At 39.4% G+C, this 17227-nt stretch overlaps 1 protein-coding gene across 1 annotated transcript; it reads left to right on the top strand.

Annotated features, from left to right (window-relative positions):
- Positions 1 to 5137: 5137 nt before the first annotated feature.
- On the top strand, positions 5138 to 17015 carry LOC145492873 (uncharacterized). Its single transcript, XM_081472250.1, has 5 exons — positions 5138 to 5800; positions 13921 to 14032; positions 14682 to 14733; positions 15935 to 16064; positions 16278 to 17015. The coding sequence occupies exons 1-5, from the start codon at positions 5465 to 5467 to the stop codon at positions 16800 to 16802; spliced, it is 1155 nt and encodes a 384-aa protein (XP_081328376.1). The 5' UTR covers positions 5138 to 5464; the 3' UTR covers positions 16803 to 17015.
- Positions 17016 to 17227: the final 212 nt, after the last annotated feature.

The following is a 17227-nucleotide window of genomic DNA, read 5'->3' on the forward strand; positions in this document are numbered from 1 at the left end:
CTTCTTTGTTTGTGGCTTTTGGTACCTTTTTTCTCCTTGCATCTTTCTGTCCTCTCCTTGGTGAATCCTCACCCGACATGTCCGACAGATCCTCTCCACTCGATAAGTCGGAAAAGTCACTCCACTCCTCTTCTGAATCATCCTCACCTTCATGGTCTTCATGGTCATTGTCAAGGAAGTTCTCAAGGAGGGCTTGACTTAAATTAGGAAGCGAAACTGCTGAGAGAAATCCTATATCTGCCTCACTCACGAAGGTAATTTCGGACGCCATTTTTCTCCGCGCGACATCCGCAAAACTCCTCGCAGCAAATACGCGCGCGTGCTGCACGCGATGGCGCAATTTGTTCTAAAAATAGAATTTTTGTCCCATATCATGGGGACAGCCCCAATACTAGAAATGGCACGCGCTTACGGTCTCCGTCCCCGATTATGGCTCCTGTTCACAGTTTATTCTCTATATTGATCAACGTTAACCTTTCCGTTTGCAATTCTCAGGATATTTATTCTCAGTTAATTTTATTCAGGGATGTTTGACCACCGGATGTCTCAATGGTGGTTCTTGCTTACCCGACAACGAAAAACAAACCTTTACAAGTTCCTGTCACCGACCATGGACCGGAGCTAAGTGCGGAGGTAAAATGGTAGCAGTGAAGAGTTTTTTGAATCTATTTTCAGTAATAACAGTAAACAGTTACTATTACGCAAATCTCAAATGACGTTTTAAGAACTTTCCTCGTTGCCTAAAAAACACGACTTGTTTTGAGCAAACGGCCGGGCTTTTCGCTTGTTAATTATGAACTTCAAGGTATTGATTACCCAACTTTTTTGTTGAAAAGTGACAAAACGGGAACACCAGTTGTCAACACAGTCAAAAAGGCTGGGCCAGCAAAGAATTACTATAAAAATAGATAATTGCCAAGGGAAAATTATGAAGGACTGAATTATAAATTATTTCTTCACATTGATTTATAATGGTAATTGAACTGAGTGGAGTGCAATTTGGTCTGAAATCATGCGCGTGATTTCAAAATCGAACGAGCGCGTAGCGCGAGTTCGATTTGAAATCACAAGTATGATTTCAGACCAAAATTGCACGACATGAAGTTCAATTGCCACTTTATTAGATCCATTTTGAAATCGCACAATTTTATCGCCTTAATTTTTAGACTTTTGGTGTATTGTTCCAGTAGCCGGTTTGTTAAAAAAAAAAAGCGGAACCGGAAACGCCTTTACGTCTCATTTAGTATGCAAAACGATGTCATGTGACGAAAACTCATCCGAGCATGACAAAGAAACAAGCGGTTTTGAAGTCAGAACGAAAATAGTCTGCTTCAGGTATAAAAGTTCAATTCTCGTCGCCTGAATCAATGATGGAAGGTCTTTCTTTCTTCTGTGGTTGAGGCTGAGACTTTTCATTGTCTTTGGAGAAGGAATTTGAAGGTGCATCCTGCGTAATTCTGCGATGGATTTCTTTTGAGTTGTGAAACTCCCTCGAGTGCACGATGCCCAGTGGATGGTACGTTTTTTTTCTTTCATACCGTTTAATGGCATGATTTTAAGGGAGTCCAGCTCGTTATCATCTCCGTTTCTTTTTGTGACCTCGGCGAAGGACTCAATACTCAGGACCTTGTCAAGTTCTTGCGGCGCCATTTGTTTCAAGATATTTCCAAGATGGCGGGACTAACACCAGCTTCGTAAGACGTTCATTCATTCACTGTTTTGTGGAGCGGGGTGTATTTTGACTATGTTTATTCACAGCGACAGAGTTGAGCTCTTTTGTTGCTTCGTTTGAAACTACCAGAAACCTGGAAACATCTAACTTCTTGAGATGGCCCTGAATTTGTTGTTGTGTGGTTTTCGTTTGTTTATGTTTTACTGGACTCGGTATCATAGGGATTTTGAGCAGATGTTGAAGAAAAATCGCCAAAATATTCGTCAAAGTGGACACTGAAAGTTGGAAACTTCCATTAAAGTAGGTGTTCAGCCTGAAGGAGCTGATAATCGTCATTTAGAAACTGTAATTAATTACATTCGTCAAGTTTTTTGGAAAAAAAAAACACAATAACAACAAAGTTTTGGCAATACTAGTTGCTAAATTCTCCACACAATGGCTTTTTGCCTTTCATTTTCCTGAAATTTTATTGTTTACATTAAACTAATATTGAAATCTGATTTGTTGTTTTGTTTTACTGTCCCATTCTCAATGGCTGACAAAAAGATGCGATTTAGAGCAAAAAATAGTGCGATTCGTGAATAAATCGCACCATTGAGAGCCAATCAGATTGGAAGGATAACCAGTGATTTCAAAATGGATTTAATAAATATTAATATTATTATTGTAATCATTATTATTATTATTATTATTAACTAAAAGATTGCAACAACGGGAAAGACAGAAGCGAAACTGATACTGATTCACGATAAAAAATGTATCAAATAATATTAGAAAACATGTCCTGAGAAAATACACGCGCTGATCGGTTAAAAATCGTGTTTCTATAACTCGATCGAAACACAGAACTAGCACGAGCTGTTGACGTAACGATGGCGCGAGCAAAGAGAATGTACACTTTGATAATCAAAGTTAACAAGCTGTTTTTCTGTTTTGTTTTGTTTGTTTTTTTGCCGCGATGTTTTCTAAAAGAAATAGAAACCATGTTCTCGGTGTTTCTATCGAGTTATAGAAATACTCGTAAAAGTTTGGGAGAACTCGAAAAAGCTGTGGAAACACTCGCCTGCGGTTCGTGTTCCCACAGCATTTCTCGGTCTCCCAAACTTCCACTCGTGTTTCTATAACTCGATAGAAAAACGGTACATGTTTTCTATTTCTTAAATAATAATAATAATAATAATAATAATAATAATAATAATAAGATAAACACTACGAACGTGAGCCAGCTACTGTGACAGAAAACCAAACAGCGAGTATACTTTGGGACATGCCAATCCAAACCGACAAAGAGATAAAAGCAAACAGACCAGACATAGTGGTGAAAGACAAGAAGGAAAGAACCTGTCTGCTTATCGATATGTCCATCCCCACAGAAAGGAACACCTCCTTGAAAACAATGGAAAAACTCACAAGGTACAAAGATCTTGAGATTGAAATCGAGAAAACGTGGGGAATGAAAACAACAACTGTCCCAGTGATCATTGGAGCTTTCGGGCTTGTCAAGAAGGCCAGGGAACAGAAAACTACATCGGCAAGATCCCAGGCAATATTAGAATAACAGAGCTACAGAAGACCGTCCTCCTTGGAACTGCTCACATACTTAGGAGGACTCTATCCATCAAGTAATCCAGCAGACTTATGACTGCCCTAGGCTCACGGATTGAACTCGGCACCATAAGTTAAAAGCGACAAGACTTTAAGGATTTATAATAATAATAATAATAATAATAATAATAATAATATTTATAACAATAATAAAATAATATTTTAAGAGGAAGCCTCCAATCACCTAGAGTTTCAGGAGGGTCCTCTAAAAAGTGCAATTATAAAATATATCTTAAATGTCGAAAATACATAATAGTAATAAAAGGTAAACATATTTGACTACAACCAAGGTATAAAACTAGAACTAAGATTAAAAAATACTACTACTAATTAAGGTTAAAAAAGATTAATTAAAAATTAAGTTTCTTGAACTCACTCGGCAGTGAGGCCCAAAATTCGCCATTACCTGAAATTAAGCCGGCTGAAATGAGCCAATCACGGCGTAGTTAATATATCAATCTTCAAAGACAATGTTAAACCGTGCGTTCAAACTCTCCTCGAATTGGCAGTTCTCCCGTCAAGAATGTGAAAGTCGTAAAATTGTTTTTGCTCGCCTGCATTATCCTGAAACCCTCGTAGAGAACACCATCAGACATTTTATTGAAATGAAAATTACTGAGAATGTGCGTTCTAATTATCCGATGAACGAGATGCTCCCGACCAGAAATCGGCAAATGCGGTAAGACACCAACTCGGTGATCTCAGTCGAAAGATTGATACCGTTGTCCAGCCTGTTTACACAAGTCAGAAGATCAAAGGACAATTCAAACCAAAAAAACATAAACCTCCAATTGTGAATCAACAAAACATTGTTTATTATTACAAGTGTGGTCTGTGTGATGCAGACTTCGCGAGTCGACACCTACATCAACGTGTGGAGGAACATAAGCGATCAACAATCGGCAACCACGTAAAGGGTCAGCACGGAAAGGATCCAGAGACCATTCATAACAATTTCGAGATTTTCAAAAAATGTCAGAGTAACCTCGACTGTTTGATTTTTGAAGTGTGTTTTATTCGTAAACTTAAACCAAAACTGAACAAACAAAGTGACTCTGGTGGCTTGCTGGGGGCCAGCTGTCAGAAGCAGGGGGGAGGGGAGGGTGTCTTTTACTGACACCCCTAACTAGCTAGAATTTGTGTTTTCAGTGTTAAATAAGCTTGATATTGACTGTGTTTCTGGGTATTTTACTCAGTTGTTTGGCCTTGTTTGATGCTTCTCTGTTGACATGGCACCCTGCTGGAGTGGTCCATGCCACGTGCATGCGTGAGGGGCCAATCTCCTAGCCAGGGGGGTGGTCAGAGGACTTCTGGTCGCTGGGATTGTCTTTGAGTCAATGCAGGCATGTTTTTGCGAATTCGGTTAGTTATATTTGAGCGCATACAAAAATTTTACTTTCAACTTGAAAATGACCGTCGAAAGGTCGAAACGTCGTTGTTTCTTAACGTTAAATTTTATAGTGAAATCCGTTTCAAAAAATTGGTTGATTCGAATTATTATTATTATTATTATTATTATTATTTACATATTTTTATGTGTAGTTTTCTATTACATTCGACATTTTGACCAGTACTAGTTCTTATGTTAAAGTTAGCGTGATAACTGTACATAGTTTCTGCTGACTCAATAAATGTGGATGTAGATGTTACTAGATGCATACTTCCCTCAATGATTAGAATTATAACCCTTTTCCCAATAAGCTCCTCCCTCTTTATTAATTGCCCTCAGTGTGAAGTATTCTCTTAAGGATGTGCTCCTTTTACAATTAGGCTCCACTCTTATAAACGCCCACTATTCCAGACGTTCCCTGATACTAAAACATGTGTCTAGCTTTCAACTGGGATTCGTAGTGGGCCCAATTTAGTCAGTTTGGCTTTGAATTGCAGTTTGCTTTCAAAGTTTGGAAATTAAAAACTTGAAATGGTTGTCACAGCTGAAACAAATCTAACGCATCGTAAAAGCAGTGCAGCTGGAAGGGAGACTGGTAAGAATTTACGGAATACATATGAAACAACGGCTGTAGTGCTTCACCAACGCACGCCTCTAATAATCACCGAATGAAATTAGCCAATCATGTTATCGCACATGTATAAACAATGCGGGTTCAAGTAAAGTAACGTTACCATTAGATAAAAGGGATCAACATTTCATTAAAAGCTAGCAGTTTCTTACGAGTCCGATCAGCAATGGCAGATGAAAAAGTTTTAATATTTTTCCTGTTTCAAGCTCATTTCGTTTTCTCTGCCGAAGAAGCTGCTACGTTTTCTCGTTCATCATACTTCACAACCCGGGAAAATAAGCAGCTTAAGGGATACGTTGTCAAACGGTTTGATTCTCCCAGTTTGTTATCGTGCGGCCAACAATGTATGAGAAACGCTTGGTGTACTTCTACAAACTACAAGATGTCATCCAAGAAGGACGGCAAAGGAACTTGTGAACTGAACAAGCACGACATCTCACTCATCAACGAAAAGGCCAACTTTCATGATCAGCAGGGAGTGACTTTCTCCATTTTGCTCAAGGTATATTTAGGTTTAAATTCAAGCAGTTTAAATGACACTTTATAAATACCTGACTTTGTAAGTGCTAGCTGTAGTCCAGAAGTCTTTGTTTGTCACGGCTCGGCCTGGTATCAGGCGAAAGGACCGGAATTTGTACACTCAGATTCGTTTGGCTTAAATAACTCCAAAATTTGCACACAAATATATTTTCGTTATCACTTAGAGCAGCCCATTTCGTTGAATGATATTTAAAATAGAGTGATCATGTTTTCTTTGTCATAAGTTGAATAAACCAAAATAGACAAGTGTGTGGTCATCTTGGATCGCACATATTTCGTTATTATCAACCTTCTCTTTGCCATTCTCAGCTTTTTTATTTTCGTAATGTTTTCTGAGATGTTTGAGGTATTTTTCGTGCGATTGCATGGAATCTCAAACGTATGAAAATTATCGCATTCAAATGCAGTCGTTATCCCTGACACCTGCTTAATACAACAGCAGATAGAGGTCAGTTTCCACTGCTAGCGTATAGTCCTGAAGGAGGGGTGACGAAAACCAAAATGTTCTATCGATCTAATTGCCGAATCTTGCTTTCTTCAAGGAGGTGTTCGATGTTTAACTATAGTTTGAGGCAAATTTAACAAGTTAAATTGCACCAAATTCATTGCAAGGTTAGCACACTCAGTATGACAGACTGGCAAAGTTGTATTTATTAGCTAATATAATTTTAACCAAGAGAGCTATTCTTCTAGAGAGGACATAATCATGATATAACTGAGAAAACAGTGCGGGCTTGATTAACACCAAGACTTGCGACTGTTAATGTGCGTGCATTTCTAAACTAATTTATTATTCATTGCAAGGTTCTTTGCATCCGAAAGTTTGATTTTATTTTATTTGGACAAGTTAACCTACAGCAAGTCTTCTCTGGCGAAATTTCCTCGACCAAAACGGTAACCATGAACTTGACGAAAAGAGCGATCAACTTTTGCCACTTAACAAGTTCAGTCCCTTGTTCAAATGTAAAATTGTGCATTATAAACGAATCCAAAGCGTCTGACAAGAAAAAAAAATTGTTTTTCACTGTCGGTTAAACATAAACCACCATGCATTGTAGCAGCTGGTCATCAAACATACCTGAATAAAATTAACAAAATAGAATCAAAACGCTGTGGACGCAGGTTAAAAAACTGTTTCTTTTTTTCAATTTTTTAAATTACAATACATTTAGTTTGTGGCACAAGCTATATTTAAATATTTTCGTTTTAGCGAGGAGTTTACTTTGGTTGTGTTTATCACGTGGGCTAAATGTGGGTCGTTAATGGTTCATGAAAATTTAACACAGCTTTATAAATTAATGTCACTCTCTCGTGCGGCCAACAATGTATGAGAAACGCTTGGTGTACTTCTACAAACTACAAGATGTCATCCAAGAAGGACGGCAAAGGAACTTGTGAACTGAACAAGCACGACATCTCACTCATCAACTCATCACTCATCAGCTTTTTTATTTTCGTAATGTTTTCTGAGATGTTTGAGGTATTTTTCGTGCGATTGCATGGAATCTCAAACGTATGAAAATTATCGCATTCAAATGCAGTCGTTATCCCTGACACCTGCTTAATACAACAGCAGATAGAGGTCAGTTTCCACTGCTAGCGTATAGTCCTGAAGGAGGGGTGACGAAAACCAAAATGTTCTATCGATCTAATTGCCGAATCTTGCTTTCTTCAAGGAGGTGTTCGATGTTTAACTATAGTTTGAGGCAAATTTAACAAGTTAAATTGCACCAAATTCATTGCAAGGTTAGCACACTCAGTATGACAGACTGGCAAAGTTGTATTTATTAGCTAATATAATTTTAACCAAGAGAGCTATTCTTCTAGAGATGACATAATCATGATATAACTGAGAAAACAGTGCGGGCTTGATTAACACCAAGACTTGCGACTGTTAATGTGCGTGTATTTCTAAACTAATTTATTATTCATTGCAAGGTTCTCTGCATCCGAAAGTTTGATTTTATTTTATTTGGACAAGTTAACCTACAGCAAGTCTTCTCTGGCGAAATTTCCTCGACCAAAACGGTAACCATGAACTTGACGAAAAGAGCGATCAACTTTTGCCACTTAACAAGTTCAGTCCCTTGTTCAAATGAAAAATTGTGCATTATAAACGAATCCAAAGCGTCTGACAAGAAAAAAAAATGTTTTCTCTGTCGGTTAAACATAAACCACCATGCATTGTAGCAGCTGGTCATCAAACATACCTGAATAAAATTAACAAAATAGAATCAAAACGCTGTGGACGCAGGTTAAAAAACTGTTTCTTTTTTTCAATTTTTTAAATTACAATACATTTAGTTTGTGGCACAAGCTATATTTAAATATTTTCGTTTTAGCGAGGAGTTTACTTTGGTGTATTTATTACGTGGGCTAAATGTGGGTCGTTAATGGTTCATGAAAATTTAACACAGCTTTATAAATTAATGTCATTCACGCGCGCTTCTACTTATCACATATCACAATTTTGAAAACTCCGGCGAATTTCTTTTTTAAAAATCACGTGACCTAGCAAAGGTCTATAACAACGGCCACAGACAGATTAAAGCTTCTAAAATATCACCAACGGCAATACGGAGTGCGTTGAGGAGCAAGGTGTTACTTTCACACTTGAACTCATGAAGGGAAAGAGTAAGTAACTAAGGAGGGAAGGAATGAGGGAATTAATGAATAAACTCGGAATTAAAATGTCAGTGCTACTTTCGCCAAATTCCTTGGCAAGCCTGTCTTTTCATCCAGAGAGAACTACTAAAAAGTTAATGTCACTGGCGACATCGACTCCAAAATGTGTTTTATTTTTCGTGGGTTTGTTAAATTTTTGTCATTATCTCTTTCGCACAATAATGCGAAAATAGGGGAAAAAAATATTCACGAAAATTTATTGCAATGGCAGCTGTTTTTAACACTGAAACTCTATTTTTTAGGAATGGAGAACTTGCGTTGTACTTTACTCAAAATATATTTGCGAAATTTAAATGTCACCGGGCAGTTTTGCATATTTTTCGCGAATTTTAAGTTATTGAGGTAATTTGAAACAACAAAGGAATTAACATTTAACCGTTTGTTTTTCGTCGGCGAGCAGACGAGAACCAGCGTTGAGGCAGCAGGTGTTTAAATCTCCCAGAAAATAGTTAAATAAAATGCTGTTGACGAAGATGAAAAGATGAATTTCTTTTACAAATATATAAATTTAAGTGTATTTTGATTATGACAGAAAGCTATATTTCCTGGCTCAAGGATGAACCCCCCCCCCCCCCCCAAAGTAAAAAAAAAAAAACTATGGAAGGTTGCATGGTTGAAATTTTAAATAAACGATAGTGAAAACTGGATCGCAATCGTACACGTAGTCGGATCGTAGAGTAGACAAGATGATATTTGAAATGTACCATCTTTGCTTCTAGTCATATCCCTTCTAAACGACTCAAACAGCCCCAGAAACACCGGTAAGTCTGAATTTTTTTAAAATCTACATTTTACATGAATGTAAATGATTACGTTATTGCTGATACAGTGTTCGGGGCCCCTGTGCTTTGGGCGAGCGAGAAGATTTTCATGAACGCAAATCGAATGGGAGCTTTAAAGGAACAGTATCACGAGCTGCGCATGTATAAAACTGCCTTTTCATATCGGCTAAGTAAAACTATTTGCTTTTTGAGCTGATCTTTAAAGTAATGTTTTATTTTGTAGCTAAAGGAATGCAGATTTGTCAAAAGTAAGCTATTTTGAGGCCTGTTTGAATTTTTCAAAAATAACTCATAACTCTTGCCGTGTTTCCCGCCTGTAGGGTCGCAACTAGACTTTCTGAAAAGTCCTTCGTCTTGTTTATTCAGTACCCGCCGGACGAAGGACTTTTCCTGCTTGATTGCCGCCAATTTTAGCGACCCAAAAACGGGTCGCTGCGCTTCAACCAATCAGAGGTCCCCTGGATATCCCTTGGGGACCGAATTGTCAAACTATGCGCAACGAAACTGACTTGAGGTTAAATTCAATATGGGGTCGATTACGAAAGCCATTAACGAAGCTTCAAAGGCCACGGGATATCATGTATTGCGTGACTACCAGAAGAAAACAGTGGAAGCATATCTGTCTGGAAGAGATGTGTTTGTTTCTGCACCAACCGGAGCAGGGAAAAGTTTGACTTCCGAGCTAGCTCCGTATCCGTTTGATTGTTTGAATGGAGATCATGCGAATAGCAACTCCATCGTCTTGGTGGTGGTTCCGCTTATTTCCAAGCTTTGGTCTTTTTTTGGCCACCCGATATCGTCAATTTTCGTTTAAAATCTTTGTTCGTGATCACTTTAGTATAGAGTAACCAAATTTGCTCTTTCGACGCAGGAGAAACGCCCACACGTTCGATTGTTTTGGTCGGAGTGGAACCGATACTTTCCGCCATTCAACTCGGTCCAAATGTAATCTGAGAAACCAGTTGCAAGTCACGCCACTCCTCATTTTTGGCGCGAAACGCAAATGAAAACCCTTCAAGCGAGACAAGTCGACCTCTCGCGACTTCGTCGCTCGCTCGGCCGCTTCGCGGCCTAACATATTCTACCCTGAAATTCATGAGGTCGACTTGTGGCAAGTCTAGGTCGCAACGTGATCAAGTCACCAGTACTAACCGACTTATGTACATAGTTCCTTTTTCTCCCCTACATCACCACAGACTTCTTAGTGAAATACGTCAATTGAAAGCTAGGTGAATGCAGATTCCGCAGTACCTTATTATTAAGAGGCCACTAGATGTTAAACAGCTTAAAAACATGCCGCACCGTAGTCCACTCTACTTTCCGTTGAATTGCAACACGATACATTTATCTTTCAACCGGTCACAGTGCTAACCAACGAAAGAAAAAATATTTCCTCAACTGCATCTCCACAGATTTCTAGGTGAAATATGCCATTTCAAAGCTAGGTAAATGTAGATTCCGCAGTACGTAATGATTTAGAGGCCACGATACGTAAAACAGCCCAGAAAGTCGTGCCGTATTTCACTCTACTTGCCGTCGAATTGCAATACCATTCATCTCTCTTTCAACTCCACACGGCTAACCGACTCATGTAAGTATTTTTTTTTTCCTCCATTACATCTCCACAGACTTTTAAGTTAAATACGCCATTTGAAAGCTAAATGAAAGCAGATTCAGCAGTACGTGAAGATTTAGAGGCCATGATACGATAAATAGCCAAAATCATCATGCCGTTTTAAACCAAATTTACAAACAAATTGCAACAGGATTCATGCATCTTTCAAATATGATGTTATGTTAAATTACCCAAGTCGTTTGGCCCAAATCAAAGTCGTTTCGCCCCAACTGAAAAAAGATAAAGACAAACAACTTACAGATATTTCCTCCTGTTGACGTGAACTGGTCAGTAGACTAAGGTAACTGATGAACTAAACTGAAACTGGATGCAATCTTACGCAAAAAATCACATGATGATCGACAAGTTAAATTTAAAACAAGTGTAACGCACGTAGAGGAAATTTCACGCACGTTTAAAACCTACATACTGGCCCCTAAATGCGAACTAAAAGATTTAAACCTAGCTGGGTGATTCAAACGGAAAAACTTGAGTAATACATTGTCACTAAATCTATTCGAAATAGTTCATCACAATCAAGCCAATAACAAAACAACTGTTCTCTGACGTTACAGGCAAACGTCTTGGTTGAGGACATAGCAGTCTGCGAGCAGTCTCTCTTTTGCTCGAAAATCCGTGGGGAAGAACGTAAAGAACGCAGCGGGTCGTGAGCGTGCGAGCGTGATATACGAAGCCGCTCGCCACCCGCGCTACTGGCAGCTCGCGTCTTCGCCGCTCGCCACTCGCATGTCACGCTCACAGTCACACTTGTTTTGCTTTCTTTATTGCGTTCTTGCCCACGGATTTCCGAGCAAAAGAGAGACTGCTCGCAGTCTATTGAGGACATCAAGATTAACAATGTTTAGCGGCTCTCGTAGAGTCTAGGAGCCTCTAAAACAACGATTTTGTAGATGGGACGTTCTAGGACCGCGGACTTGTTTTTCAGCGGGACATCTTAAAAAGACTCTCTTTAACACGGCATATAAATATCCAAATATAAATTTGGTTCAAGTTTATTAAAATCTAGGTTGCATTCGTATACATCGTTGTGTCAATGATTCATCATTTTTTAATTGTACATCTTAAAATTTATTTCAATTAAATGATTTCTTTGTAGATAAAAATTATAACATATCTTAAAATTAAAAATGAAAAAATAAACAGAATGAGCCTGATTGCTGAAACATTTTCTCATATAGTTCTTTCTCATCGAAAAACTGTAACACTAAATATTTTCCTTTCCGTGCTCATGAGATCTACAATTCTAATTTATAACATGGGTCATTTAATGGTTAGCCTCCTGAAGGAAACTCGTCAGGGCTCCGACAACTACGCTCATCGTTTGCGTTTGTTGTTCCTGTACTTTGGTGAATTTTTCCATAAAAGAGTTCATGTCTGTTCTTTGTTTTTCGATTCCAGTCAAAGATGTCCGAGCAGTTCTATTTCCTCGTCATCCTGCTCTTTATTTCTTGCCCTTTTCCGCGGTTTCTTTCACTCCGTTCGCCCTTCATGGCTTGTTTCTTGTCCAGCTGCGACGGTTTCACTGGCCTCACTCATGGTGGCCGCAGAACTTGAACTTGCTCCCTCTTCTGCTTCATTACGTAGAATTACCGCATCCCTACAACCAAGGACTATGTCTATCTCCTCGTAGAAAGTGGACTCCCTCCTATGACCTCCATTTTGGTAACTATTCCAGTCCTTAGGGCTTTTGTATCTTTCATTCAGATATTTCATCTTCTTGTTGATTTGTCGTCTGAGCGCATGGTCCCGAATCTCCGATTCATCTCCCGTGCAATTTCGTCCCACACTTTGCGTGTGAGTCTTTGCTCTCTAGCCGCTCATGATGTTTAGCCCACAAGCTAACCAGCGTCTTCTGTTGGGCGTCATTGGACCATTTATCATAATTTTTCTTCGACTGAGCAGTGTTTCCCTTGATCGTAGCCGCTGCCATTTCATGAGATCTCAGACTATCAGAACAGACAGAGCTCTAGCTGACTGTTATAGCTGGACTGCTTGGAGTAGCGGCTTAACTCACGCTCGGAACAGGCAAGGACTGATGTTGAAGGTATTGACAATTCATCGGGAAAGAACCCGGCGTATAGTAAAAGGGAAATCGCCCATCCATGATGAGAAGCCACTCGTGTTTAGATGAAATTCCCGCCGATTCCAAATTGCATACAGATCAAATCCATTAGCGCGACATCTCCAGAAGCGGCTTCTTTTGTTTTCTTGCATTTCTTCAAAATCCGCCTTCCCCACCCATACTTACGACGACGTCTTCGAAGTTTTGCCGGAGTTTCTAATTTTTTGCTAACCTGTAAATCACCGGTCGCAGTAGAAATAGCGCTATAGTGACAGAATTTCAACCTTAAGTAAACAAAAACAAAAAAATGATCAAAATTCCCCTAGTGCGCGCTAGTTTCTGATTGGTGAACCTGTTGACAGTAATTGACAGTTGACGAAAGCGAATTGCATCGAAGTTGGTGTGCGTAGTGCGAAAAACCCGGTTCTTATAGCAGGCGTTCCTTCCGCTTCTTCCTCGCGTTTTAATTCTTGCCTCCCTACGTACCCCTTCCCCGTTTACGCCTGCAACGCAGGCCACATGTAAAACTCCAGGCTGACCTGGGGCGAATTCGTGACGACGCGCGTGATAGTTAAGTATTCCGATTTCTATTGGCTATAAAAGATTGGTGTCAATCAAGAACACAGTTGCGCTTTACCATGACAATGGCCCTTTAACAGCCAATAACCCACGACTTGTTCTCATCTGGGCGCGGAGCTCAGTGGGGAGAGCAACGATGATTTTTTCGTAGTTCGTTCGCTCTAGTTTTCTGGAGGTCAAAGACTTTCTCATTGCGTAATGTGGTTCTCTCTAACTCTCAGGAATAAACTCTTGCGTCGTCATTTCAAGTACTTAAAATTACCTCAGAGTTTAATCTGTACATTGATTTACTTTTTTTGTCCTTCTCAGGATATTTACAATATTTCAATTTTATTCAGGGATGTTTGATGACCAGCTGTCTAAATGGCGGTTCTTGTTTGCCTGACAACGAAAAACAAACCGGCTTTTCCTGTTCATGTCAGCTACCCTGGACTGGAGACAGATGTGAAGGTAGAATGGTAGAATTGAAGAGTTTTCTAACTTATTCTTTTTGAAGTAGCAGCAAACAGTTATTATCATGCGAGCCTGATATGGCATTTTAACTCTCCTCGTTGTATAAGAAAACACGACTTGTTTCTGTCCAGACTGCGGCGTTGTTAGTCAGATACCTTGCTAATTATGAACTTCAAGTTATTGATTAACAAAGCTTCTCCTTGCAAAACGGGTAACTCGATTTGCAAACGTAGTCAAACAGGGTGAGCTGTTAAAGAAAAAAACATATGAATATATTATTACCAAAGGAAAATTGTGAAGTACTGAATTGGAAATTTCTACGGTTGGAATAGGCCATTTCCAAGTTAATTTTATCTCTGTGACAAAACGAGTCTTCGTGCGAAACAATTTATACGAAAGTGTGTTCCGCCTACAGGTTCATTTTCATACAAATCAAACTCATTTTCAAAGGTTTTGCACGAGGATTCGTTTTGGCACAGAGCCACAAGGTAACTCGGAAATGGCCTAATGTATTTACACACCTTATTTCATAGTTAAACGCGTAAATGCTTACACGTCCGGATAGTTTTTGCATTTGACGTATTTTTTAACTCCGAGTGAAGACACTGCCAAACAGTAAACGACAAATATATCATGTCTCTTTTAGATCTTGCAGACTTGAACAGTTCAACGTGCAAGGAAATTTATGACAAGAACTTGTAAGTAATTTGTTCTCACCAAGTCGATGAAGAAAACTAATACACAAGCCCATGCCCAAACCCCGATCGTATCGCAAACAATGCGTTTGAGAGCTTAAAAAACCTTTACCCTGCTACTAGAGAAAAACCTCGGAACAGTTCATTAAAGTAATGAAAAACAAAGTAAAAAAAAAAAGAAAAGAAAACAAATACAAAATGTAGTTACAATATAGCAAAAAGACAATTTAGTTGCAATTCATTAGTTGATTCCATTCATAAGTTGATTCCATGCAATTTAGACACTTAGAACGATCTGTTTTTTTCAACATTGTCGTTCCCAGAGGCCGCACTTCTTTTGGTCAGCACCAAGAATCGCGACCTCTGGAAGGTCCAACAACGGAAGTACGCGATTCATGGACTTCCCGTCACTCTGCGCATGCTCAGAATCAAGTATGGCAAATTTGATCGGCTGAGAATACGAAACGATTACTCTGAGCATGCTCAGACCAGAGGTCGTGATTCTTGGTGCTGATCAAAACTAGCGCAGCCTTTGGGAACGAGAATGTTTTTTCAAGTAACTTCTCTCCTGCAAATATTTCACTGGCCAGGAAATCAAATCCAGCTACAGTAAGGGTACTGATCCCCCACGCCGGCCCGCCCTTCCGCTGAAAACACCCACCCCCACTCCCCAGATAAAGTATAGATATGGTCCCGAAAGCACGCACCTCAAGTAGGTTCAGTGTGGTCTGAGATCAACATTTTGACAAGGAATCGTTTGCTGAGAAGAGAAAGTTGAGATATTTCTGCCGGAAAACCGAAGCAGATATAGACTATAGCCAGCATCTGGAAGAATTGTTTTAAAAATGCTTGTTTGTTGGTTACTTCATAGCCGTCATCTATGGACCCAGATTAGCTCCTTGTGTGCCCCTGAAGATATAATTGGACATGCATCAAAGGCTGTCCTCAAAGATTTATGTAAATAATTCTTAAGTCCTTAATTAACCCTCTAATTATAACTAAGTGTTAATTAATCCCTGTGATTGAATATATACGGAACAACTTTTTGCAAAACGAATTCTGGGTCCCATTTGAATTCACTTGCATTTGACGCATGGCAATGAGCTGAGAGGCGTTCCACATAGCTGGAGCCTTTGAGAGATACTACTTATGGTCATTGCAGTCTAACTTTCACTGTTATGATATTAATAAATTATTTTTTCAGGTCTAAACAAAACAGCGCCTACTTACTCAAAATAGGTTCTGTGAAGACTGCTGTGTTTTGTCACATGACCAGTCTTGGCGCATGTGGTGGAGGTGGATGGACGCTGGTCATAAAGATGAATGGCGCACAGGTATATCTCACTTCTGTTGTACTGTCCGTTAGTCCCCCACTTGCCAGATTCAAACCTGGGGTGTAGCATCCTTGCATATTTTAGATGCCATTAATTTGGATCGTGATTTTGTTTGATAGATTTACCTAATGCAGTAAGGCTAATTTCCAGCGATTTCATTTATAGTAAAACGTGTGATAAGATCTTTTTATTATTATTATTATTAAAACATAGAAAACTTTTCACTACGATTCTAAACTCTGGAGCAACAAGGAATCATTCAACCTTGAAGCAGGGGAGACTGGGTTTGACTTACAAGAGACCAAGTTACCGACCTATTGGAACACTCCCTTCTCCAGGATATGTCTTGGAATGAAGTTCGACCATGAGAATAGGTTCATTGCTCTCACCAAGGCTGCCAGCTCTCTGTACTCATTGATTGCTGACGGGAAATATCGTAGCACCTCACTGGGTCGTGATACGTGGAAGTCGCTGATTGGTTCACAGGCTTCCTTACAGACCAATTGTAACAAGGAAGGGTTCAATGTTGTAAGCGACTCCGGCGATGAATATTGGCCTAAAGCAAGGATTGGCATTGTTGGTAACGAAGGAAATGACTGTTACACTTGTGATTCAAGAATCGGATTCGGTACAGGAGGTTACCCTGACAACGCCACTAGTTGTGGAAACAGCGCTAACGGCTTATACACGGCAGTAGCTGCAAACATCAATGCAACGGGATACATTTTGGTGCAATGAGACCAACAACTAGAATCGGGAACAGAACCTAACGATTACAACTACGGGAATGACAGTGATAAAACTGATGCTAGTTAACGATAACAAAGCTGATAATGACACTGGATTATCTCGATAGCGCTAATCTTAACGTCTCACTTTAATTTAGTTTCCACTGAACAGTACACTTCCTTCAATGATGAGAGTTCTAACCTCTTTTTGATAAGCCCCCCCCCCCCCACCTCCCCCCTCTTAACAATTGCCTTCAATAAAAAGTAATTTCCTAAGCAAGCGCTCCTTTCACAACCAGGGCACCTACTCTTCTAAACACCCTCTAGTCCAAAATCTTTCTAAAATAAACGAATTGACAACCCCCACCCCCTCCAAGTATGCTAAAATTAGTAACCTGGACGCCAAATGAAAATTTTTCCTCGGTAGTTATGGTA

This window comes from Orbicella franksi, chromosome 7, assembly GCF_964199315.1.
Source record: "Orbicella franksi chromosome 7, jaOrbFran1.1, whole genome shotgun sequence".
NCBI lineage: Eukaryota > Metazoa > Cnidaria > Anthozoa > Scleractinia > Merulinidae > Orbicella > Orbicella franksi.

Excerpts from the sequence above, each read along its gene's own strand:
- LOC145492873 (XM_081472250.1), top strand. The coding sequence starts at position 5,465 with ATGGCAGATGAAAAAGTTTTAATATTTTTCCTGTTTCAAGCTCATTTC. Across the intron at positions 5,801-13,920 it reads CTTTCTCCATTTTGCTCAAG|GGATGTTTGATGACCAGCTG; the intron begins GTATATTTAGGT and ends AATTTTATTCAG. Across the intron at positions 14,734-15,934 it reads GAAATTTATGACAAGAACTT|GTCTAAACAAAACAGCGCCT; the intron begins GTAAGTAATTTG and ends TTATTTTTTCAG.